Below are 27,027 nucleotides of genomic sequence, written 5' to 3'. Positions count from 1 at the left end.
CTGAAGTACCGATAAAAGTGAAAAAAAAAGCATTAATTTTTTTTTATTTCATAATGGTTCAATTTCATAAAAAACTGATAACAAGTTAAATTAATTTTATAAATAACTATAACGAGAATGCATGTGGGGATTATGTCAATGCGTATTTATGCAAGTCATTTTTATTCACACACAAACCAACTTTTACTTGTAAGAAAGGTATTGTTACGCTATATTGCCGATTCATTGATTGAATGATTGATTGATTACAGTTGTGTCCTTTAGCAGATAGTTCGTGCATTTCATGAAAAGAACACGGTTGATCAAACACTGCTTACTACTCATCCGTAACACCGATTCTGGTGTTTAATGTGCTACAGTTTGGGATGCAGAAGCAACGTCCCGCACGATGGCGTGTCGACCAACACGGAAACATTTTTCTGATCAGCCAAACAAATGTTATTTGCTGGACAGAGGGCATTTTCAAAAAGGTTTTGGCATGATTTTGCAAGGAGTCGAACCCATGACCTTTCATAGTCGAGGCAAGCACGCTAAAACAAAGCTACCAAGGCGGTACATTCGTCGTTATATTCTCTAGCATTCTTAATACATGCGTCACGCTAGAAACATATAGGGGAAAGTTAAATTGAAACATCTCGTCTAAATTTTCTCTTCAACTTCTTAAACTTTTAAGTTTATTACAGGATCCTATGGTAAATTTCATACAAGTCTGAAATCATAAATAAGATAACAAATAGTAGAACTTCAAATTTAACTAAAAATGCGTAACAGCGCTAAACTTGTTAACTGCTTCTGTGTTAGCATCTCCGCCTATACTGTATATTGTATCGTTACTACTTTGAATCCCTATGGCGTGGTTGAAGTTACTTAATCCGTTCCGAATAGAAGTTCCATAACCATTTGAATTCTCATTTAGGCTTGTCCGTGTTGTTCTCAGTGATGTAGAACTTTGTTGTTCATATCTGGAATGGCAAAATTGAAAAGAAAATCAAGCCCCTAAAACATACTAAATATAAGCTACGAGCAAAACAGTATATAAAAAGTACAAAACACGATGTGTGCTCACTTTTGCTTTGTTTGTTTGTTTGTTTGTTAATATCAGCATGTAAACGGTCCATCTTAAATCCCATATATCAATTTTATATTAAGTCGTTTTAATTTAGTTTCTAGATATTTTTTAAAAGTTTCATCACCTTTTAGGCACAGTGAACTGTCTAACCCCGTATAAGTGTCAAGCAAGAGAAATGCCCCGTCACAGACCGATAACCGACGTCAATTATTGCAGCTTTGCCGTTAAGAATCCTGAGTAACAATTTCGTTTCCTTTTCTACAAATTTAGCAAAACTGCAATCAATGATGTCGGTTTAAATGATCACCATTTGCAGAGTACATAGAGTATAAAAAAATTGTAAAAGCTATTTATTTTAACGTTAGTAGACACACATTATAACAACTTCAATTTTCTGTTAAAAAAATTGTCATTAAAAGTATCAAAGTCTATTTTTTTGCCGACTACTGCATTTTGTAGTATTCAATTTGTTGTATTATTATTGTAATAATGTGTTTTTAAACAACTTAAACAGATACATACATATAGGGTGAACTGTTCTCTTATGATTTGTCTGAGAAATTGTTTATATAAATCAATAATATAATACTTCATTTCCTTTCCTAAACAATAATCATTTTGAAAGAGATCCTTGATTTATCTGTATAAGTTATAGTTTTGCTGAAATTGTTAAAGAAGTAACAAAATTCGATTGTTGTTCGCGATCCTTATCATCCTTATATACGATCAAGTTGCAATATTAGACATCCGTTATCGGACTGTTCATGGGATATTATTTTTCTCGCTTGACAGTATAAGATGGGGTGATGATGAATATCAAAGAACTTCCATCCATGTACATTACAATTAGGAGAATACAGACTACATGTACGTCTATGTGATTCCGTCACAAAGTATAGTACCTCACTTAAAGTTCTATGGAAAAATAAATAATCTTTAATGTACAATTGCACAACTTTCCAAGACAAAACAAGACAAGTGCAGAAATGTGGGTTGCAGTTTATGCAATATTTATACATTTAATATCTACTAAATTTATTTAAAATGTGTTTATTTAGTATACATGTGTTTCCTCTTCAAACGTTAGTCTTTCCCTAATGACGATTGTTTGTCAAAAGCATTATTCTTCTTCATGCCGACATTTTGTTCCGGTTTATAGACTTTGTCAAAACTTCTGTAATAAAGATTTGGTCCAAGACCTAATTTTTTTGCGATATTTTCTTACTACTTCCTATTAATCTATCGAAACAAAGGATAAATATTGTTAATTTTAATCTTACATTTAGGTATTTTTCTCTATGTCTTTTGGAATCTGAGTATTGTTTTTTTAATTATGCACACTTGGCCTTAATGGTTGCATTTAGACTGTGTCAGGGATGTTTCTGTCGGCTAACTTTTCAAATGTAAGCCGATAAAAAAAAACGTTATGCATATTGAAAAGTTCGTTTGTAAGGAACTTATTCCTAACCTATTTTTTTCTTTGCGACAAGGGATGTAATATACAATACAACTAAAACTACAGATAGATGTGTCAATAAATTACGAATTATTGTTTATTTTATTCTTCGTTTGTTTGTTTTAGAGTATAATATTGTTATCTATGTATTTAATTATCCTTTAGGTGGTCTAAAACTCTCATATAGCATGCATTTGATTTTTCTTGCTGAACTCTTTTTAAATGAAGTTCATTCTGGGCCCACTTTTTGTCCAAAAAATATCTGGCCAGCATCTGACTAAAGATAAAGAGGACTGCATTTTGGCCTTGGGAAAAGTTACCAATCAACCAATCTGGCTAATAAAGTCAGCGAAAAATGATTTTCTGGACCACATTAAAATCCAAGTCCCGTCCTGAGAAACGGTTCACACCTACATTGGTGCCTCGATACACATCTATTAATTAGTTCAATGTAAGATTTCAGCTTAACACAATGACGGTCAACCCGCAAGTAGTTTGAAAGAGTAATCAAGGGAACCAAGGTTCTAGCGGTAATCAAAAGAATGTAATCCAGTATTAATAAGATCACTAGTAGTTGCAGTAAAGTATCGTATCCAGAGATATTAAACAGGGGGTAATAGGATAGTTCCAGTAAAGAGGGATCCATGTTATTATTTGCTCTTTTTTGTCAAAACATTGAACGAAGTTTGGAAAATTTTCCAAACAAAGTGGACCCCTCGAACCCCATATGCCCTCCACTACTGTTGCATATGACTTACTCCAGCTAGAGTGTGTCTTGCAAGCATTTTTTTGACCTAGTCCCAATTGAAGAGTATAGAAACGGATTCTAACATCTTTCGTTGAACGTTGAAGGAGGAAGTGTGACCGAGTCTCGATTGGAAATTGCATTAGCCAAGTGAGACTTGCTTTTTTAATCAAATTTAACTAAATAATATCTAATCAATTCTGTTCAACGTAAGTATGGATTATATAGGTCAAACATCATCATTGTTAATCATCATCAGGTTGAAATTTAATCTTTTTTGTATTATGTTTTTTTTAAGTTTCATATTTACTATGTAACATATTTTCTGAATCCCTTTTTTAACATAAGATTTAGTTACAGATTAATTGATATACCAGGTAGATTTTATACATCAAAAAGGAAATGAAATTTCTGCATGTAATAAATATATATAATTCTGAGTATTGATGGGTAGTCGAGAGCCTACTGACTATAATCCGAGCAGTGACGAGAACTATTTGATCTACTCGACAATATCTGCATTTATCTAATTATTCATTACGCAGTATATTTTATTGCCTTGAATATCAATAAATAAAACGCATCAGTGATAACAGCTTTACAAGCGTCGCTTTGATAAGTTTAAATTAAGGCTTTTAAATATTTAGTGTTGAAAAGATTATACTTCTCTCCTTATTTAAAGGCAGGTTACCTAACAATCATGCAGGGGGTTTTTGGTCTCTTTTTGGCCAACCGTTTTAAATGTATTTAGTATGTCTCATTATTGATGTACATCAGTGGTCAGGGGCGGATTCAGGCGGGGGCGTGGCGGGTGTAAGCCCCCCTAAAATTTGCATAGCATTGGTTGTCAGGGGTAGATTTAGGCGGTTTTAGGTTGAAACTTTAATTTCTTGCTAATTTTACCACAAAAGATATCTACATTGCCGAAAAGATATCTGCATTGCACCCACTTTAGAAGAATATTTCAAAAATTTAACCTCAAAAATTTTTTCGCCTCGCTCCACTCCGGGAAATTTTTACTGTGCGCCCCGCCCCCCCCAATCTGAAATTCTGAATCCGCCCCTGGTGGTGGAGGGGTAGGAAGGTTGGGGAAAAGATGTAATTGACTAGTTTTATAAGTGAATCACGGTTTGGGAGGGGTCCGGGGGTTGGAACACTCTTCGGTTTTGTTTGAAAAGTTTGATAATGTCGTGCAAAATTAAGCAAAATTGAGCGAAAGATAGCCTGGACACCCATTTACCTAAAATCCTCTAGAAACCTCCCTTTTCAAAATCTATGGAACCGCACAGGTATAGAGGAATCTATGGTGAAATAATTAGCGTAAAAAAATTTCCATAGTCTTTAGCCATTCAAGTAAACTGTAAATTTATAATTAATTCAATCACTTTCGCAACTCTTTTATTCACTTTGTAGTGAGATTATTTTTGCCTTGAATTCCCGCCTTTTTCTTCATATGCCAGATTCTTACAATTGTATGCTTTTATGGTTTCAATAAAATGCACAATTTATGTGATATATGAATGATTAATTTGTAATGTGGGGTTTATTTAGAGTTAGTAGACGAGGAAGTCTAGTAAGAGTTCTAATTATACGGACAAAGATAAATTCTGATACAGGGTTATCTCTGATATAGAAAACTACAATAAAATGAAGAACCAACTTCTCAAATATTTTCTTACATGTACTTATTACCATGAAAATTTACATAAAGTTTATAGTTTGATACCTGAAATACATATTAAAATGACAGATGTAAATCATTTCAAATAATGAAATGTGATCCTATATCAGATTGCGTCAGTGCCTCGCACGTGTAATTAATGACTAATAACGAATTTGAGATGCTTTAAAGGTTTAAACAGTCCATAAATGTAAGACGAACCCGAAACACTTGCATAAGATGTAAATAGAAGGTCTTGTTTACAGGAAACGGTGTCCCATAAATCTTAGAGAACAATCGAATTACTGTCTTGTTTTTCTGTGAAACTATTCCACTGGTCATAAATAAGTCTGTGCTAGGTCCTGTCTCAGTAAATTTTGAATTAACTTTAATTTTTTTAAGCTGACATATGAAATAAACCATTTTGTCAAATTCCGTGAATTTGAAAGAAAATAAATACAAAAACAAACAAAACGAACAAATTAAAGAATATATAAACAAAATATTAAACAAACAAAATAAAACCACAAAAATGACATCGATCTCCATAGAAACGGAATAACTATGTACTTATTTTGCAGTTTCACAGACTAAGTTTATATTTTTAAGGGTTATTACGATCATTTTCTTTCTAAAAAAAATAGCTTTTGATTTTCTTTTTCTTTTTGGAAATTATTATATAAGTAAAACTAAAAATTTAAACAGACCTGAAAACAACCAATCTGTGCTTTGTAATTAATGCGTCTGAAAACCAAAAGTTATTGAACACTAAACATAATAAATTGGTCTAAAACATTTTAACTGCATATGCCAAATGACCAGTACACTCGACCTTGACAAGTAATTTTAGTTCGGATCTTGAACAGATTAAAGCGATACATTGTAGGACCTGGTTAGTTTGGACCCAAATCAGACCATACATGTAGCATTACGACACCTGACGCAATATACCTACAATAGTTAGTTTGGACCCACATCAGATCAAACATGTAGCATTACGACACCTGACACCATTGACCTACAATAGTTAGTCTGGACATATAGTATTAGACTAATGTTGTGGTCAAAAAAGTTAGGACATTTGACAAAATTATCTGTATGTTCATGTAGACATCGGTCAGTGTAACTTGTTGTTGAGGACTCTATTTAGACCAAAAGGTTGGGACACTTACCACAATCTTCATAATAGTATGTCATTTTGGACTTTGTTAAGGCCAGAAAGTTTGGACACATGATGCAATCTTCTTAACAGGTCTTTTTTTTCAGACCGAAGAGGCTGAGCACTTAACACAGACTACTTGATACATCTAATTAACGGCTCTGTTCAGATCGACCAGTTCGGACACTTTACACAATCTACTCAGTAGATATTATCTAAGACACTAGATTTTATGCATACATTTAAGTTGGTTTGACAATAAGTAGTAAAATAGGACACTTGACATAATCTGGAGCTGTAAGATAGTTTAGCCATAATAAAACAAAACATGGAGATCAAGTTTCAAGGTTTAAATACATAATAATGGTTGGCCTTGAGCTGACATTTTTCATCCCGGCTTGATTGTTGTCTCTTTGACATTATTGATTATCCAATAAAAATAGTCGTAGTCTTAAATATTCGCCATATCTATTCTCCTTATATGTATAAATAATTTTTAAATACATAAATAAATAAATAAATAAATACTGTTAATTTACACATGTATCTTACCAATTCCTAAAGTAAATCTTTGTTACACATTGCAAAGAAAAGGGCAATATAAATCTTTTCTTCAAACTTTCATCCAGTAAGTCAGTTTACTCATTTTCCGTCTTAAATTATTCGTTGTAATAGTCCTTAAAGTTTACAGAATGCCATATCAATAGATGTAATTTACATTTTATGCGAGTGCCTGACTTTGATCTATCGGTTTCTTTTGTTGTTGTTGTTTTTTTCACATTTATAAGATATTTTGATGTAAGATTGCGTCACCAAGCACATTATAAGTAACAGTGGCGGAACCGGATTATATGAACAGGATTCCAGGGGAGTTCCCGGCTATCAATTTGCCAATACTTCCCCTGGATCCGCTACTGAGTAAAGATATAACTACTTACGATCGTTGCTTTTTAAACATCGCAATTAATGTTCTTCGAAATTTCTTATTTACTTTGGCATAGATATAGAAATTTGCAGCATAGTTTGTGAACTGGAACAAATATAACACGGCTCTCAGCAATTTAAGAAGGCTAACAGTAAAGTCATCCTTATGTATGAAAGAATCGACGGTGAAGTGTATTTGTATCGGAAGCGTCGTTATTAAAAAGTAGAAACTGGTTACATAGAACATTCGTGTTAAACTTTTGCTTTTTCTCAAGCACTTGCCTTTGCCCCCATTATGAATAAATGATTCTCGCAACAGGCTTGAGTTACGAAGAACACCTCCAATAAAGATGTTCATTATAAGCATTAGACAGAAGGGTAACAGTGAAAGCCAAACTAAGTCAATAAAAACAAATATTTTTTCTTCGTACCTATAGAATTCTGGTTTAGTGTTAGTACAGATTGTCTCGTTCCCTTCAATCACCAAACCATTGATTGGAATCAATGGTAAGTCAATACCTAAACTTAGAAAAATGAAAACACCATACACGGTATTGAGAATCAATGAAAATTTTGTTCTGTTGTATTGGAAAGGAAATTTTGTTTTTACGAATCTTTCTAAACAAATACACACTAAAGTCCAGGACGAAAAATGCATAGAAAAATATGTTATGAACACATTAATTCTACACCCGACGTCGGAAAGTTTACGGACGTCGATATCAAATGTATTCTGAATCCATCCTCGACTCAGTCCAGTCACAAGCACGACAGAGTCAGAAAATGCTAGAACTAGCAGTAGTTTGTAAGTGATTCGCTTTAACTTTTCCATCCGAAAAAGGACTATAAATATTCCAAAATTTCCAACGATACCAAAGACGAAAATAATGGGAGAAATTACAATCCATATCCATTTTGTCGCTGTCTTTAATGATTCATAATCCGTGATTCCTGACGAATTAGTACTTGTCAAGTTAATACTGTTACTACATGTAACGTTCCTTGTGTAAAACGCTGACACTTCGGTTGTAAACTCCTGCACCATAACATACTGTTCAAAACTTACACATCAAACACATAATATTTGCACAGCGTACAATGGGAACCCAGATAGCTCTTTATACGTATTGTTTAGCTAAATACTCGTATGAATGATTTGGTTAAATACGTCACAAACGTAGTGTATTTAACAATGTTAACTTACCAGTACGAGTTACTTCCTCATTACGAAATCGATCCCATTAAAATATTAAAAATTTAAATTATTGTATCTGTTAGAATATTTCGGAAGTGTTACAGAATAACATCAGGGTTAACTTGCAGTACGAGAATTCAGCCATTTCTTTAGTTATTTATGGGGAATGTTAGCTTTATTCATTCACACCTACGAGCTTAAGCCATGCATAGTGATTAAAAGAACTTGGTTTGCATACAAGTAATATTTCAATTGTTAAGTTCCATGGATACGAAGAACGCCAACTGGTAGGAAGAAATGGTGTACTAATTCAGAATTGATAGGCTTATTATATCTATTTACTTTATTCTGTAAATATGACTTATAAAATCATATATGTTTTGGTAAATTTCAACATTTTAAATGACGATTATATACTGTACCTGTATATTGACTTTTAGCATTTCAAACCTTTTTACTGTATTCTTAATAAACCAGACAGTCAGTATTGACTGGTTCCGGGTGATGATCCAAGTCTCAATCAATGTAATCTTTAGATGATATTATACCCCCCTTTTAGAAACACATTCAATCGACAAATTGCGTAATTCAGTTTTAATGTAACATGTTGCAAATTTTAAAGATCAAATTGTTCTCTAAAAATATAAACGTTGTATTTAAAATTAAGGCGTGATAATCAGAATTGTCTTCGTTTTTTCTTTGATATAACCACACTGAAAGACTCAACTTTAGTTGAAGGAGTATCACTATTTAAATAAAGATGTTTGTGGTTAGTTGTAACATTAGTTTAAACATATTTTATTTCATATAGTCGTAAAGGTGATAACATACATACAAATATAATAGATATAGGATCCAGAAACAAGCATAGTTATGCTTTTATAAATCTGTCTCCATAAGAACCAGCATGATATGATTGACATTTTTTGCATGCTCAATGACAAATACATTGAATAAAATATAGCACAGTTCAAGAACTTGTAAAGAATTCAGTTGAAAAAATAAAGTGAAGGAAAACAATTACAAAAAGAAATGTATATATTGGAATAATCAGTAAATTTCCAAGAGAAGAGAGAAAAAAAATATTATAATTTTTTCAAATAAGTAAATAAATGTACGAATGTATGAGTATCAATAACAATTAAGTTATGTTTTAAACCTTTTACTTTCCAGAATGAATTTCTTGAAAAGCTTAAAAACCATAGAGTTTTGTTCATCTGATAGCTGCATAGATCCATAGATAAATAAGCTCGTATCAATCCTAACATTGATATTACAATCTGTCATAGCATTAAACATATCTTGTCTTATAGTAGCATATCTTCGACAGTGTAAGGTGAAATGTTCAACTGTTTCTATGTGCCCACAAATACATCTTGGTGAATCAGATAAATGTTTTAGGAAGAGATGCTCATTTAGGGAACTGCAATGCATTCTGAGACGTGTAGGATCTGACCAAGTCTACAACCAGAGTAATAGTAAGATGGGGTCTTTCTATTTTGATTTGACAACTGACGTTTAAAGGAGGCAACAGATTCAGTATTTCGTAACTCGGAAGGCAAAGTATTCCAGTCTTTTTTTGTAGACGGAAGAAAATAATCTGAATAAAATTTGTTCTTGTTCTCACTTCCTGAATATTGTTTGTCTGACGCGTGTTGTGGTTGTGTAGAACTCCAACAGTATCTGGTATTAGATCTGTCAGATATTGCGGTGTTTTCCCATTTAATATCTTATGGAATAACAACAGTCTGTGGTTTTTCCGTCTGTCCGTCAGTTTTTCCCAGTGAGTTTCGGTGTACAGATTTTGGTGTGAGGTCAATTTGGTCCCACCTGTAACTATCCTGGCTGCTTCAAGTTGTATATTTTCAACTTTATCCATCTGACCTAAATTTTTTGTATCCCAAATTACATCCGCATACTCTAGGATGGGGCGTATAAAAGAGATATAAATTTTTTCTAGTGTAAACTGATTAAGCAAAAACTTTAATTTTTTCAAAATATTCAATCTCTTATAGGCTTTAGCAAAGACATAATCTATATGACTGTGCCATAGACCATCACTGGAGAAAATGACACCGAGGTGTTTGTGACTAGAAACATTTTTTATTTGTTGATTAGCCATAACGAGTGGAGGATGATCAGGTTTATTCAGTTTTCTAGATACAACAAGTGATTCTGTTTTATGTGGGTTAAATGTAACCAACCATGTAGATGCCCATTTGTTTATTTTCTCAATATCCCCGTTCAGAACAGTAGCAGATTCATTTGGGTTGTCAACCACCATATATAAGGTAGTATCATCCGCAAAAAGCTTAATGACAGAATTAATTTCAGTAATAATGTCATTAATGAAAATAAGAAATAACAAGGGTCCAAGTATTGATTCCTGAGGAACCCCAGCTTTTACTGGTTGCCACTCTGAGTGTGAACCGTTTAAAACAACCCTTTGGATTCTCCCTGAAAGATAGCTTTTTGAACCAATCCAGTAGTTTACCCGAAATTCCCAGATGCATAAGTTTAAAGAGAAGACCCTTGTGCCAAACTCTATCGAATGCCTTACTGATATCACAGAATACTACCCTAATTTCTTTTCCACTATCCAAAGCTTTCCCAAAGTTATTTGATACATCTATAAGTTGATTAATTGCCGAGTCCCCCTTAGAAAATCCAGACTGATGTTTTGTCAATAAACTATTACTAAGTAAATAATTATGGACATGTTTATGTACACATCGCTCCATGCACTTAGAGACAGCACTAAGCAGGGATGTAGGGCGATAGTTTTCTACCTCGTTTGGAGCCTTACTTTTGTAGACGGGAGTAACATTCGCTCTTTTCCAACTAGAAGGATAGTTGCCAATACGAAGGGATGGATTAAAAAGTTTGCATAATGGATACTTTAAAACAGTGGCACCCTTTTTCAGTAATCTTGGACTGATAAGGTCTGGACCTGAAGCCTTCGACGAGTTTAAAACTGACACCACATCCTCAATTTCATTTTCATTGAGTATAATGCTATCAAACATACTCCCGGCGTTCCCCGGAAAATCTGGAAGATTCTTATTGGAGTCATCGACCCTGACTTGAGATGCAAAATAATTATTAAACTCATTTGCCGTGTCGAGATCGTCAAATATAGCATTACCCCCTTTATCAGCGGTGGAAAACTAGATTCAACCCCTTTAATCTCAGATATTTGGTTAACAGTATGCCACCAATTGGTATTAGACGGGTTTTCATTAACAAGTTTACTAATCAATTCATTATTATGGCTGTCTTTTGTTGATCGCGCCATACTATTCACAATATTACGAATCCTTCGAAATTTTGCCCAAACAGAGTCGCGATTAAATTTTTTCGCCTTTCTATGAATTCTGTTTTTTTTTTACGAATGTTTTTCCGTATATCGCTAGTAAGCCAACGCGGACTACTCTTGCGAACCGTGATAATTCTGTTAGGAATGGCAGCGTCGGCTGCTTCTATAATACTCTTTGTAATTTTATTGGTTATAAAATCAATATCTTCCGTCTCAAAAAAGTGTCCCAGTCTACTCGACGTAGAATATTATTGAAATCTTCATAATTTCCTTGGTCATACATCCAGACCTTGCGCTTAAATGACTTCGAGTGTATTTTGGGGCAATTTATAAATCCAATTACAGAACAATGGTATCGAATTTGGTCAATAAGTTACAGACCACCAATTCAACCAATGAGCATTTGGAACGTACGCAAAAATAGTCCTACGCAGAAATTACCCCTGTTCGTCATAGTGCTGTGAAAAAAGTTCTCATCTTATTTAAAAAATTTAAACAGTTTCTGAAAGGAAAAACATTTCTGTACATTTTATAGGTGCATTTTGCTTCTTGTGATGTGAAGCCTAATCTCCATAATGATTTTTAAATATACCCCTATCTTGTGAAAACACTGAGATTTCCCATGCTATTTATAGACCCTTCACTTCCGGTGACCAGTACTGCACTGGAAGTCTGCTAACCCCACATGCCATTCTGAGGATTGTGAGCTGACATATGTAGAATCATGCTGATATATAGTCCTCTGCAGGTTAAAGTTAAGGTAAAGTCCAGAGAAGCCATTGAATATTGTGAAATTAGCATAGAAGCCTATGGGAAGTGGAATTAGTGGTTTTCAGCCATAAGCGGTGGGCCAACTCCGGAGTAGACTAGACTATGAATATCGTTAGTAATAATCAAGTCTAACAAAGAGAGTTGTAACATTGATTATCTGTTTCTTTGTCTAATTGACATTAGCAAATCTTATTACTGCACTTCGTCTCTTAAAGATACATATTTTGAAGGCGGTAAGTTATGATCATCTGAGTTTTAATCTTAAAAGTAAGATCATTGCAAGATATGGTAAGACAGTCAATATCTGTTTAAAATCATTGTTCATACAGTGAACCTGTCTAAACCGAACCCTAAATAATCCAAAAACGTGTTCAAACTGGATTAACCTGTCTTAACCAAACCATTTAAAAAGGTGTTTGGTTAAGACATGTTGCACTGTACTTTACTCACACCAATAAAACAGTGAAACCTATCTAAACCGAAAACCTACTCAAACCAGATTCCATGTGAAGTTCTTTCATATCAACTTCAATACATTTTAAACCTGTACAAACCAAACACCTTTCTAAACGGAACAAATTCTTTAGTCTGAATGTAGTTCGGTTCAGACAAGTTTATCGATAGATCATTTTCGTTTTCCCTTCCAAATCTATGCTGCCTTTATGTGTTTAAAAAGGAACTGTTGTGACATTGAGACTCGATTTGTTCCTATATTGTAATTCTTTTTGAAGTTAGTTTGTGCCTATATGTACGAATGGAAGTTAGATCTTGCACTGAGTGAAATGTAATTCCTGTACATGTACATAATGTACATTTGCAGATTGTTTTGATGTTAGTTATGATATTGTTGAAGGGGAAATCAAGGGAATCATGAAGGATTCGAACAGTAATTAAAAGATATATATATACCAAAGGATAGCGACAAGACTTGGAAAGAATAATTAAGGGAACCAAAGTTTTAGCGGTAATCAAAAGAATATAATTCAGGGACAAAGACCAGACATGGAAAACAGACATACACAACAAATCACATAAAGTAACTAAAATCATACATATAAAGTAACAAAAGCAAATGAGCAACTCGGATTCCACTAAAAACTGGGAGCATGCACCAGGTGCACCAGTAGGGTAAGCGTCCTCTTCTTTCAAGAAACACCCGCCGAGTTACTCATAAAAAGCAAGTCCGGGGTAGACAGACACACAACAAAGATCACGAAATAAGCAAACTAACATGTACAAATGAACAAGAGCAAATGAGCAACCCGGACAACATAGACCAGGGGCACCGGTAGAGGAAGCCTCTGCACCTTTTCTAGAAACACACAACTTGAAAATAATGCAGTTATTATTTTAATATTCATAACTGATCAAGAAATGGTTCTGAATACGTCAGTGTGGTATCGGTATTGGCAATTAGAGAACACAATCAATAAAATAATTACTTTCGTATAGTTTAGGAATGTTATGTGTATTAAATGTTTATAAGTACATACATGTAAAACTTGTAAGTGCACCTATAGTGATACAAACATCTTGTATTCTATATATTATACAGACAATTTTGATACAAGAACAATGTGAAATAATGCGTTTAACAATTTTTTTGTAATTGTTTTAGAGGAAATGAGAACACATAATCAAAATACCGTACCACTGAGTCAAAGAAGAATGATGATTCGTGACCAATGTTTTATTACTGCATTTTGATTTTTCGGTGTTGTTTGATATGTGTTCTCTCTCGGTTGTCATATGATGACAACATCCACTGATCTCTGGATTAAGAATTAAGACTGTCTTGACAAAATATATCCTACTCCTTTTCAATTATTTCTCTGTGTTTTGTTTTTGTAACAGTGTTGCTTATTGCCAGCCATAAACATAGAAATACCGGTGTCCGTTCATCCGGTCACACTTGTGGACGCACCTACTCGGAAACCGCTTGATGGATTTTGTCCAAATTGTGTAGAATTCTCAGTCACCATTTCTACTAGTCAATGATCATATTGCGACACCATATGTAATTAATCATATTGTCCCATCATTTCGATCTGACAAATTTTACAGGAGTTATGGGACTTTGTTGAATTTGTACATGCTACACTTAGTCTACAAGATGACTTTGGTGACGCAACTCTTCGGATACCAATCGAATTTTTAGTCACCATATGCTGTTGATTTAAATTGCAACGCCATTTTGATTCGACTAATTTTACATGAGTTGTCCCAACTGGATTTTTGCTGTGTGGGTACTTTTTGTATTTTGATGGGTGGTAGCTCACAATGGTAGAATTTACAGAGCTAGCCTTGTGTGTAGGTGACCAGTTTTCGTGGTCTGCAGGAAGCTAAGCTTCTGATACCTGGTCTTTGGCAGACTGAAAATATGCAAAGGTCTGTGAATGAGATACTTTATTATGACTGGTTGTTTAGACGTCCAAATCAGGAATGGACGCTAACCACGCCAAACAGGCATTCACAGATTTGCACTATTTTACAGGTTTGACCAATCAGTGGTCACCCTTAAATTTTCTCAAAATTGAGACAAAGAAAATAACAAAATACATCCGTTACCTTAACCTTTCATTTGCTAGGGGCAATTAATGTTAAGCCGAAAATAGCTAAATCACACTTCTTAGGGGTTCACACATTAGATAGGGGATTAATTTTTTTCGTAAACAAACAAATGTGATAAAAGTGTATAATTGACATTTCCCAATAAGTACTGGGGTAAACTGAGTCTTTGTTGAACACCTGCAATTAATCCATCCCTGTTTACAAATTGTGTAGCCAAAAGTACAATATTCAAGGATAAGTGATAAATTAATATGTGTCTTTATGTACTGTAGCAATTACCAAGTCATATTAGAAAATATCTAGTCACTAAAATCAAGTATAGAATTTTTCACAGTTAATAAAATTGTTTAACTTTTCTTGAAATTAGAAAAAAATTAATAAAAATAATTTGCTTAATATTTTGACCCTAAATATTCTATGACAGAGTTATGAGACATTTCCACTTCATTTTTTGTCGCTACGAGTTGCTTGTTGATTTTCGTTTTTTTGTTTTGTTTAATATTTTCTTAATTTTGCTTTAAATTCAATTTTCCATTTTTTCAAAAAGAAAAAGTCAATTATTACTTTGCATAGAAAATTCCCATTATGAAGTAATACTAGTAATCTTTGAAAGTGTAAGATATGGCTGATATAATTACTATTTCCATTTTTGGTGCAATGATTCAATCTAAAGAGACCAAGACTGAAGTGAAAAATAGATACCGAGAAACAATAATTAGGGGATTTAAATTTAAAATTTAGTATACAAAGGCCATTTAAAACATAAACATTGTAAGGCGAACAAGAAAGCATAAATAATGATATACACTCACAATACTTCAAAACCCTTCCTTCTTCCAGTAAGTTATTATAAATGTCACAGTGGATGGATTTGGACTATATCTGGTATGACATTTAGTTCAATTTATAGACAAGAACCCTTCAACTACGGGACGCCGAATGGGGCTCCTCCGGTTTTGTACTCAAAATTAAAATTTGCACAGACAAAAGTGAATTCAGATTAACAAAATTTATAAAATACTACAGATTTTCAATTTTGTGTCACAAAAGTCAATTCTGTGACACAAAATTCAATTCGGTGTCACAAAAATCAAATTTGTGAGACTGTTTTGTGTCTCAAAAGTCAATTTTGTGAGACAAAATTCAACTTTGTGTCACAAAATTAAAATTTGTGAGACAAAATTGAATTTTGTCGAAAAAGTCAATTTTGTACGCAAATTTGTTTACAGAATCTTTGAATATGCAAATGAATTCTCTCATCACGATTTTGTAAAGATTCTCATTGGATATAGTAACCGCAGGTTTCCGATTACTTCGAGCAACGCAGGACGGTTAATAAGGCCGTTTTAGGTGAAATTGCAAAAAATATCTTTCAAGTTGTTTCTACAGTAAAACTGTTTTGAAATGACTAAAATTGCTATTATACGTTTTCTATGAAATTTGTTCGATAAAAGAGGTTTTAAAACACGCGATTTTTCTACTCTCGATTTATTGGGATTTCTCCTGGTGAATCACATGATCATTACCTGACATCTTTCAATTCAACTATAGAATGCTTTGCCCGACCTGTTAATCGCAACCAAATTTTTGCCAGATATAGATAGATTCCTTATTTCATTCCGATTTTATTGATGTATGACACAAGAAATTCGGTTGAGTGGAACAGGTCGGGCGAGATTAAAATCCAATATAGTACATTGTACGTGTCTAACTTACGTTTCCCTTTTGATTAACGCTCAAACAATCTATCTTCAGATTCAAGATTAAGTGACACAGTCGGTAATACGATTACGATATCTGACATTTCTTTCGCTTATGAGCTTTATTATAACCGTACACATTCGAACCATATCCACTGCTTTAAGTTTGTAATACACGTGTACATGATGCTGCACATTTTGAATTAATTTGCATATCCAAAGGATTCTGTAAACTAATTTGCATACAAAATTGACTTTTACGACGAAATTGAATTTTGTCTCACATAATTGAATTTTGTGGCACAGAATTGACTTTTGTGACACAGAATTGAATTTTGCGACACAAAATTGAATCTTATCTGTCTCACAAAAGTGAATTTTGTTCCACAAAATTGAATTTTGTGACACAAAATAGACTTTTGTCTCACAAAATTAATTTTGATCACAAAAAGATCTAGCCCCATTCGGTGCCCCGTATCAACAATTAAACAGCACCCACCCATGATTATTGAATAACTTCGTATTAAAATACACAATACAATATCTTTTTTTCTAAATGTGAATTACAAAATCAAACCATAGCAAGATGAACAAGGTTCACCAAAATTTGGGCCACATACACGCATTCGTGTTTTAGCGCTACGAAAGGGACCAATATTATTTTGTTTGTAGCAGTAAACATCGCCACTCCAACCCTGAAATCTACCCCCAGCTAGAATAGAAGCTATTTTATTCTTTTTTGGTTCAATAAGCGTACGGCATGCCGGGCAGTTTGCCCCATTGGTTGGGCCACATCTCCCGTCGGTGTGCGATCGTTCCGGTCTATTGTGATCCTCCATGACCCTACGTCCACAGTACAACATTGACGTCACGTCGCTTAGCTGCGGATTATATGATTTGGTCAAGCATGGCGGGAAAAGTAAGTTGAGCATTACTTTGTCCATTTCACTAAGATTAATACTTTTGACATCCCTAATGTGTAGCTCCCATGTGGAGTCATCAATAAGTACATTACTTCCAAAAAGTAATAAGCTATATGGATCAAATCTCTGGATAGTCTGGTGATCTGCACTGCCATCAGATAAAGATGCAAGAGTGCAGAACAACTGCATCATTTTGTAGTGGAAACCAAGCGCATACAAAAGTTCAAGCATACAGATTGTGGAAAGCATAGATGTTCTAACGGAGTTCCGGGCACAAAGGGAGATAATAGCTTTATAAGTTTCGCCGGATTGTTCCCAATAAATTCTTGTATTTTCTCGTGCAGCAGTATTTTCGCGAACAAGTATATCTGCTTCGCTTTGTTCGCGGACGAAATAAAATTCTAAACCGGGCGCAGCCTGACCCAAAACTGCAGTGGTGTCTGTTACTAGACGCTGCCATGGACTATCTTCGTCGAATTCTAATAAAATGTTAACCTTCTTTGGACAGTTTGTATTGAATTTATTCACCGTTTGTATCCTGTAGAATGCAATAAGTGCTTGGTTGTCATCTTGTACTTTCTTGATTTTTAGTTGATTGGTCAGTTGTTGAAACCCGTTTCGGAATTGCGTACCATGGCTTAGCATCCTGTCAAATACTTGGCCGCTTAAGACCTTTTCTTTCTGAACTATAATCGGCTTCACAACACTGAAAAAAAAACAACACAGTATAGATATCATAGAATTATAAGAAATTATTGACTGATTTTTTTCAGAACTGAATTCACATTTTGTTTCATAAAATTAAACAATAGTATTTGTAAATGGAAGCGAAATCTACTTTAAATATAGTGATATTTGTATCATAAACTAAAATGCCAAGGGATACGAAACCAAGAAAACTAAAAAGGAAACAACAAACTATTTGTTGAAACCAGAACCACCACATCGTCATTAATCACTATTGTGGATTAAACTGATTCTCCGTTCCTAAATGCTACAGGCGTTATTTTGAAATGTTTAAAAATACAGTTTCCAGGATGAACGGATAGGCAAATAACTTTTTTTCTAGATATAACAGTCGCCAGTAAACTTAATCAGCGACCGTCAAACCCATCCCAATGGAAGGCATCTACAAATCTTCAAATGCAATAGAGATATCTCCTGATTACATGTATCCTTAGTATAAATAGACTTGCCCGTTTTTTTTTCACTAAGTATATTTATGCCTTCATTAATAACTTCGTTCTACTATGTCATTCCCACGTTTTATCATATTTTATAAACTGTAAATTTAAACGCGTAAGAAAAACTTTCTTCTACGTTATACTTCTATGTTCCGGACTGTCACAAACTACATCTACATCTTTAAGTATAACGAAAAGAATCGGTTAGATTAATCAGGTAGGATTTTTTTTTGTCTCAAAGATAGAACGAGTTATGGAAGAAAGCCTTTACAGCAGTCAATGGGGCAACTTGAGGTTATAATTTTAAAGGTTGGGTGTGCATAGCATTTTCCATTTCGCCCATGGTATCAGCCCATGACTACCATCTCAAGCCCGCGCCGTAGTCGAGAACTGATCAGGATCGAGGCGATATGGGAAATGCCATGTAATAACATATTTATATTTTGTATCACCTATTAAGGATTTGAAATAGAAATGCATAACAGTCAACAATTTGATTAAATAACAAGAGGCTCCCAGGAGCCTGAATCGCATACCTGGTTAAATTTTGTCTTTCAAGGGCAATAAATGTAACAAGGAGTTGTCCAACAATTTTGACTCAAGGAAGACTTTGGTAGGACTTATCATGAGGATCATTTCAGCAATTGAAAGGTTTTTTTTATATCTTTTATAGTTTTCAAGATATTGGCTGAAAGCTGTAAAAATAAACAAAAACCATATAATTTTCATTTTCCATCTTTCAAGTGCAGTTGTCTGACAACTTCCGATACCTTTGTGACTTTTGTAGGCCTAATAATAATAAAGAATTTGGCTCAACCTAAAGGTTTTGGAGATATAATAAGCGAAAAACTACTGTCAGTTCTATGCATGATGCCCCAAGGAACATTTATACCACGTTTGGTTCCAATTGATGGAGTAGGGTCAGAGGAGAAGATATTTGAAAGAAACAACATTAAAAATAGCCAAAAACAAAAAGTCGAAAAAGGGCAATAACTCCAACATGGCTTACCAGGTTAAAATGAACATTTGACCACAGATATATCTCATTATGCAGAACCCTTTTATTCATGTCAGAATGTGGCTAAACCTAACGGTTTTGGAGATATATGCCAAAAACTACTGTCTAACTCCTATGTTCTATTTTTAGTAACAGCGGTCATGTTTTTCAATCGATCATAAATCCCCAAATTAGTTCTATGCAGGATACCCGAAAGAACATTCATACCAAGTTTGGTTCCAGTTGGTCGAGTAGTGTCAGAGGAGAAGATTTTTAAAGAATGAACATCAACAATAGCAAAAAAACGTCGAAAAAGGGCAATAACTCCAACATGGCTTAACGGATTACAACAAAAGTTTGACCCCAGATAGATTTCATCATACTGAACTCTTGCGCAGTCAGGATTTAGGTAAACATAACGGTTTTGTAGATATATGCGAAAAACTTCTGTCTGACCCTATGTTCTATTTTTAGTAACAACGGCCATGTTTTTGACGGATCTAAAATATCTATACCAGTTCTATGCAGGATACCCCAAGAACATTCATTCCAAGTTTGGTTTTAATTGGTCAAGTAGTGTCAGAGGAGAAGAGTTTTGTATAATTGTTAACGACGACGGACGTCAAGTGATGGCAATAGCTCACATGACCTTCGACCAGGTGAGCAAAACTGAGTGACCAGGTGGACTATTAAAAATGACGAAACGTGTTTACATGTATATGTTGGAAGTTAAGGTTATTTTCTACTGCACGATGTCAGATATTCGGTTACTACCATAACATTTGTGCAACAAAGCAAGTTAAACTTATCTTTTCATTAGTGATATCAAGAAAAATAACTTTTCCAAAAACTTGTTATTGAATTGAACTGTTATGAGTATTGTAGGCACACATTTGTACTTCAAAATGTATAATCAACTACATGTACCTAAAACGTGACAAATTGAATTATTTATAACGATATTCGAAAATATGCATGCAATTAATCCATATTATCCTATAATTCCAACTCACTCTTATTGGATGGTACATGTACTTGTACAAGTTTTTAATACCTACCTGATGACAAGTCTTCCCATTAGATCTCTGACGGCATCACTGCTTCTCTGAGCAGCACGGTAAAAGACGACCGACGGCTCCTGTACGTCGGGAATTTTCAGTTTGCTGAAGGTTCCTTCTAGCTGCTTCATTTCGCCAAGTAATGCTATAGTTTCTCGACTAGTTCTTATTTCTTGTTCTTTAGAACGCATATTTGTCATTAAATCTTTTGTTTTCTGTGTTTCCTGGAGAGATTTTTTAAGCTCTTTCTTTCGTTCAGTCGTTTGATTAATCAGATCTTTTTCTAACTCCTTAACAATATTGTCTATAGTGCTTTTAATTGCTTCTCCATCTTCCCGAATATCACGAACGGTTTCAGCCTCATGGACATCTAGTTTCGATATACGATCATCTATATGTCGGGCGACATCATCTAAATGTTTTGCATCATCCCCTTCAAGAGTTGATCTTATCGACGACAGAAAATCTGACTTTCGGCTCGCTACAGTTTCTGCTATATCTGCCATCAAGTGTCCTCTGTGTGTTTTCACTGTACATTGTCTGCAAACCGGAAGTTGACATTCATCACATATAAAGACAAATGAGTCGTTGTGGTCTTGGCAGAACACATTGGGATCGGAAGTGGCGAGACCAGATGACTTAAATCGGTGGTTCTTGCACACAGCAATTCTAAGGTGACTTGTTTTGCAGTTGTGACAAAAATACTGGTTACAGTCCAGACAGTAATCGTTTCCACATGCATTCATGCACATCTCACAGTGATTTTGAGTAGGTATTTGAGCCATTTTATACCAGCAGCTGAAAAAAATAAATGTTTTAAGAATACGTTTCTACAGAACTTACATAGCAATCTGTTACAAGCATTTGATGCCGTTATAAATAAAAACAAAGTTCTCAATTTAAAAAAAATAAAATAAGCCAAGACTGCGCAAATAAAGGGATTTCCGTCGTTAATGCTTAATGTTAGGGAAAAGATGGCAATACTTATAAATAAAAGTCGCCAGATCATACTAAATTGTTATTTTTTCTTATATACATTTTACATCCCGTTAAACCCGTTCCTTAATCCAAAGCGGTGATTATAGTAAACACGGTTGATAAACAAATTTAAAGTAGAACTGAGGTAAGTTAGTAATATTGTTATATAAGATTAAACATGATAAGTATGACTTATTAGGCTGTATTATCTCTCAGTTAAAAGGCATATGTTCAACTTCCAATAGTTTGAAAAAGTTGATAAGAGTAATCAAGGGAACCAAGGTTCTAGCGGTAATCAAAAGAATGTAATCCAGGGACAAAGACCAGACACGGAAAACAGACACACACAACAAAGAACACAAAGTAACTAAAATAATATACACAAAGCAACAAAACCAAATGAGCAACTCAAACTCCACAAAAACTGGGAGCATGGACCAATCGTCCTCTGCTTTTTAGAAACACCCGCCTAGACAAGTCCGAGGTAGTCGAAAGAGGAAAGGAAAACTATGACACGTTCAACAGAAGATGCGTGTGTAATTCATTTTTGTCCGGACATTAGACTAATCTTGGTCATCGTAGATATTTTTTTAATATAATTCGAGATAAACGTATTCTAGGGCAATCATTTCATAGAGTCGATGTTCCTAGTATGATAGTTGATACATGTATATCAGCTATTTATAAATAATAACTGTTTTTTAAGAGGAGATTAGGCTATTTTCAATGAAGTGGTGTTGATTTTACAGCGGCTGAATTTATTACAAGTGTGTGCTCGTATAAAGCGGTTGATGTTATCGTAAATTTGTTCGATGATAAACATATTGGAAAATTCTAAAGCCGAGGAAACGTATTTTAGTCCATATCATTTAACGAATATAACGAGAATAAGTATGGTAAATATGTCAAACAGACAACCCTGGCCCACCTGTATCAAAATGTCAGCCTAAGGCCACCCAATGGTCTTCAATGAACGACAAGGAAACCCTCACAACCCAGGACATGCTGCAGCTAGCCCCAAAACACCATTATACACAAGTACAGCGAAAGTGTTGCCCCTAAATACTCAGGTAACATAAAAATACACTAAAGGTGAAAACGAAACAAGACCCTCAGAGACCAGAAATTCCTGACTTGGGGCAGCGGCAAAAAAATGCATAGTTTCGAATGAATTATAGGTGTATATTATTATTTTTCCAAGTCGTTATGGTACTGAACATATGTCCATGCATTGTTATGCAGGATAGACTTGAATTATATATGGTTTTTAGATGCGCTTAATTGTGTAATATTTTTTCCACAGTGGCCTGATTTTAAAAGGGTAGGGTTGTGATCACGCCGAAGTACTTTACCCCGCCGCATTCTTTGCTAGTTTTTAAGCAAAACCATAACTTTTGCATTGCTATTCATGTCGTAAAAATATAAATATTAATCGCATTTTCGACAATATTTTTATGCTTTCAACCGCTTCAGACCATCACATCAACCGTATTAAAGAATACAAATTTTCGGCTTAGGTGTTTTGGTAAATTTGTTGTTTACAATCTGTAAATGACTTCAAACTTGGAATTGAAAATGTTTCTATGAGTTGTTTTTACAAAGAAGATACAATTGAAGGTAATTTTTGTGTTTAGACATGCCCATTTACAATAAAAAATAAACAATATTTGTGAAAAGTTCAGATGAAAAAAAAAGGAAATTTGCTTCTTTGAACTAGAAATTCTCTCAATTTACAAGAATTATTTCAATATTCGAATTATTTGCTAATAAGAAAACCTTTAAAGAAGGGAATGGTGTAGGGCTAAATTATATAAACAGTTTCCATTTTTCCTAAGGATTCATTTCTGTACTACACGAGTCCATTTATCAACCGACCCGAAAAAAAGTTTTTTTCCGGATTTGTTTTTATTTTACTGACATTGTTCCGCTTGTTTCTTTTCAGTATTTCCGAAACTCTCGGAGCTTACCCAAGCCGCCGGGGTAACATACGATTAAAGTAATATTCCGAGTATAAAGATGGACAGATTTTCACTGTCGTCGTCTGAAAACAACAAGATAAAACATATGATTAAAAACAGACTATACAGTTTTCCAACTTCTTCAACATGGCATGATGTATTTGATGAGATATCGGAGCCGGGCGAGATCGGCCTTAGGAAGACAGAAAGTGTTCTTGCCACCGTGTCAAATACTGCAATAGTGCAATTTTGAAACCACGAAGAACTATTCCTGGTAGGTAAACCCATTGATTAGAATATATTTTTTGTTTTGTTGCTTTGACGCTGAAATGTTCTCAATCTGTGTCCTTACATTCATTGAAGACCCATTGGGTTGCCTTGTTGCCTTGGGCTGATTTTTTTATTCAGGTTGAATTATTGCTTCTTCGACATCTTTTTCTATACACTTTTGAATTTTTTTTCTCATTTCGATATGAATTTTATATTTTTTTTTATTTCAGGAGACTGTTACATGGAAAGATATTTACAAGGCCTCAAATTGTTTGTCGAACTCATATATTGAATTTCCTTACTACTCATCTGGTGTTGAAAGACTGGACATCTGCTGTTTTTGTTGTAGGCCAGATGTACAACCTGACAAGGAACTGAAGAAGTTTACGGTTGTACTTTCAGTCTGCAATAACTGTGTAACTGTTGAAAAGCAGACAATACCAAAAAGGATGCTAATAAAAAAATGACTTTCCTTTGTGTTAGAGATGATAAGGGAAACTGAGAAACTCCTGTGATGTTTTTTTTGAAATATGGAACTGGATAGTTAATTTAGTTTTCAAGATTGTTCTCTGGAGCAGAGTGGTTGCGCAGTGGAAGCGATTTTACGATTGTTTGTTCAATTATGTAATTGGGAAGCTAGACGACGAACTTTTTTTTACGACCATGATTTCGATTAAAAACGATCTTTCTAATCCTATGTTTATTTACACAATATATACATTCACATATTTGAATACAATGTTTACCGATCGAACTCTGATTTCTAACTGACCATAATTATGTGCCGAATCTGAACTAGTAAACCCAATTAACCTAAATGTAACGGAAAACTCCCCAAATTACCAATTTGAACTTTTACTTTCTCATTGTCTGTCAGATACAGATCAATAAATATGTTAAACAGCTGACCGCTATCAACATAATTAATTAGTTCCATGTACTGGATGACCAGACAAACAACGACTATCTTATCGTAACTAGATCAAGGTTACAATTCGATTTCTATGTAAAATTATCAATGAAAATTAAAAGTGAAAAGAAATAAAACTAATTAAAAAAAAAGATATCTAAAAACATATGAAAATTGAAGTCAAAAAATATAATTGTCTTCTAAACATTCTCTTTATGTCTAGTCATTTCATTTCATCTAATTAAATTAAACAGTTCAGAGTTTATGTTGTTTTTTTTAAATACAATGCCTAGTAAATTAAATCAATAGATGCTGTCAGATCAGAATATTTAATTTTTCTGTTCTTCAATAACATAAGGCATATTCCACAATACTATTTAATCCTCTTCCATCTTTTAGTGAGTTTTATCTAAAGAACATCTTCAAAGTATTCCCCAAGCAGTCAAAACATAGAATCATCTTATAAGACTCATCTCAATGCTATACTATATAAAGCTCTCATATAGGAAGAAATACAATGTATGAGACAGTAATGGAATTCGGATAGTTGTTACACATATATGACGTACTTTTTTTGCCAAAAAAAAGCCTATCTACGGTTACCCATTCATGAAAATGAGGGTCTGGTATGTACAGACTGAAATGTTTTTAAGTGTGGCCTACAGTATTAACTACATCAATTTGGACATGAACGGAAGTACTCAATCTCGTTACATTTACAAGTGTACGTAAACACTTCCGGAGAATTACAGTTACCGCATTTCATGAAGTGTCATTTCTTGTAAATACATAATTCTTAATAATTGTAATTCATCGGTGCTGGATTCGACACTTTTGTTTTAACTATTTTTGTACATGTACAATTTACATAAGAATCTTAAACTTTCTACGTATTTAATTCCAATGCTACAAAAGAGGCGTTATTCTCTGAAAAACATGTACAGCCTTCTGAAATTTGCAATTTATCTGATATTATTTGAATGGAATACATGTTGATTTTAAAAGCGAAAAGTTTTTCTCATAAAGTACTATTTAAATGTAAATAATAATCAGTAACTGAATTCAAGATATAAATTTTGTAAAAGTTGGAAATTATGCATGATAACACACCCACCAAACAACTCGGAAAGAGAGGTAATCTAACAACGTTTGAGCTAAGCGATAATGTGGTTTCATGAAAATATTTTCTTCACTTGTATAGGTACTACTACAAGTTTACATGTACTAATTTTGGTTGTGCATATAATACATTTTTGTCACATGCCTTCATTTATTTCAGGGGAGCAGTAACTTCTGGACGGCTATGACCACTAAGGAAGCGGCGGGAGGTTTTGCTTTAAGCTAACATACACACAACTTTTTACCTAGAAATGCCTATACAGAGTCAAAAACGTTTTATATTATATGATTTATGTTGAAAAGTTCGGAATGGAGTCATAATGCATCTATGAAAGATGAAATTCTTTTGGTATCGGCAAATCAGAGGCTTTCTAAAAGTTGACCTGAAACAACGAATGCTATCCCATGGAACTTTAGCCATGATGAATATTTGTATGGCCACTGCCTTTCCTACCGTACCGCCCCTCAAAACAACAACGCACACAGCCCTATATGTAGATTATCTTTGAACTATTATGATGATAGCTTAATACATTGTATGATTGCAACCTCCGTAAGGATATGAATGTACATAACGTTCTGATAGGATAACAATGATTGATATGGTACATGATATTAATATCGTTCATGAAAAAACAGTTTACCAACCTGTTAAAGCTGCAAGTTCGTTCTGACGTGTTAATTTACTTCCTGTATAGTTCAACCTCTACGATCTATTTTTAGCATTTGTTTTGATTCTAAATTAGTTTGCTCACTTTAAAATTATCACATATGCATACCATGAACGTAGTATAGGCTCTGAAAAAACTGGCTCCAAAATCGTTAAAATTCAGGATTTTCCCTCAGGGTTTTGCCTTGCCGGACTCACTGGGGGCCTTGAGCGACCCCCCCCCCAAAGACCCCTCGCCGTAATTTTGCGTACAACTAAAACAGGTCTAGCTACTCCCCTGTTAATAATTGTTCTTTACATCATTAGTAAAACAAATTTTCGTCTTTACACTTTATTAGAAGTCAGTTAGGCTGTACCCCAAATTAAAGCACAAAGGAAAACCCAAAATATGTAA

At 34.1% G+C, this 27,027-nt stretch overlaps 2 protein-coding genes across 2 annotated transcripts; both read right to left on the bottom strand.

The window, feature by feature from the left end:
- Positions 1-737: 737 nt before the first annotated feature.
- Positions 738-8,201, bottom strand: LOC148605597 (neuromedin-U receptor 2-like). Its single transcript, XM_088548271.1, has 2 exons — positions 7,028-8,201; positions 738-962 (listed from the first exon to the last, which is right to left on the bottom strand). The coding sequence occupies exons 1-2, from the start codon at positions 8,056-8,058 to the stop codon at positions 755-757; spliced, it is 1,239 nt and encodes a 412-aa protein (XP_088404397.1). The 5' UTR covers positions 8,059-8,201; the 3' UTR covers positions 738-754.
- A 6,483-nt stretch (positions 8,202-14,684) lies between these two features.
- On the bottom strand, positions 14,685-26,759 carry LOC148605596 (uncharacterized). Its single transcript, XM_088548750.1, has 3 exons — positions 26,612-26,759; positions 20,729-21,526; positions 14,685-18,195 (listed from the first exon to the last, which is right to left on the bottom strand). The coding sequence occupies exons 2-3, from the start codon at positions 21,511-21,513 to the stop codon at positions 17,130-17,132; spliced, it is 1,851 nt and encodes a 616-aa protein (XP_088404876.1). The 5' UTR covers positions 21,514-21,526; positions 26,612-26,759; the 3' UTR covers positions 14,685-17,129.
- Positions 26,760-27,027: the final 268 nt, after the last annotated feature.

The sequence above is a fragment of the Perna viridis genome, chromosome 10, assembly GCF_037379345.1.
Source record: "Perna viridis isolate PV_CMFRI_1.1 ecotype Kerala chromosome 10, ASM3737934v1, whole genome shotgun sequence".
NCBI lineage: Eukaryota > Metazoa > Mollusca > Bivalvia > Mytilida > Mytilidae > Perna > Perna viridis.
This window is presented reverse-complemented; position numbering and strand designations above follow the sequence as displayed.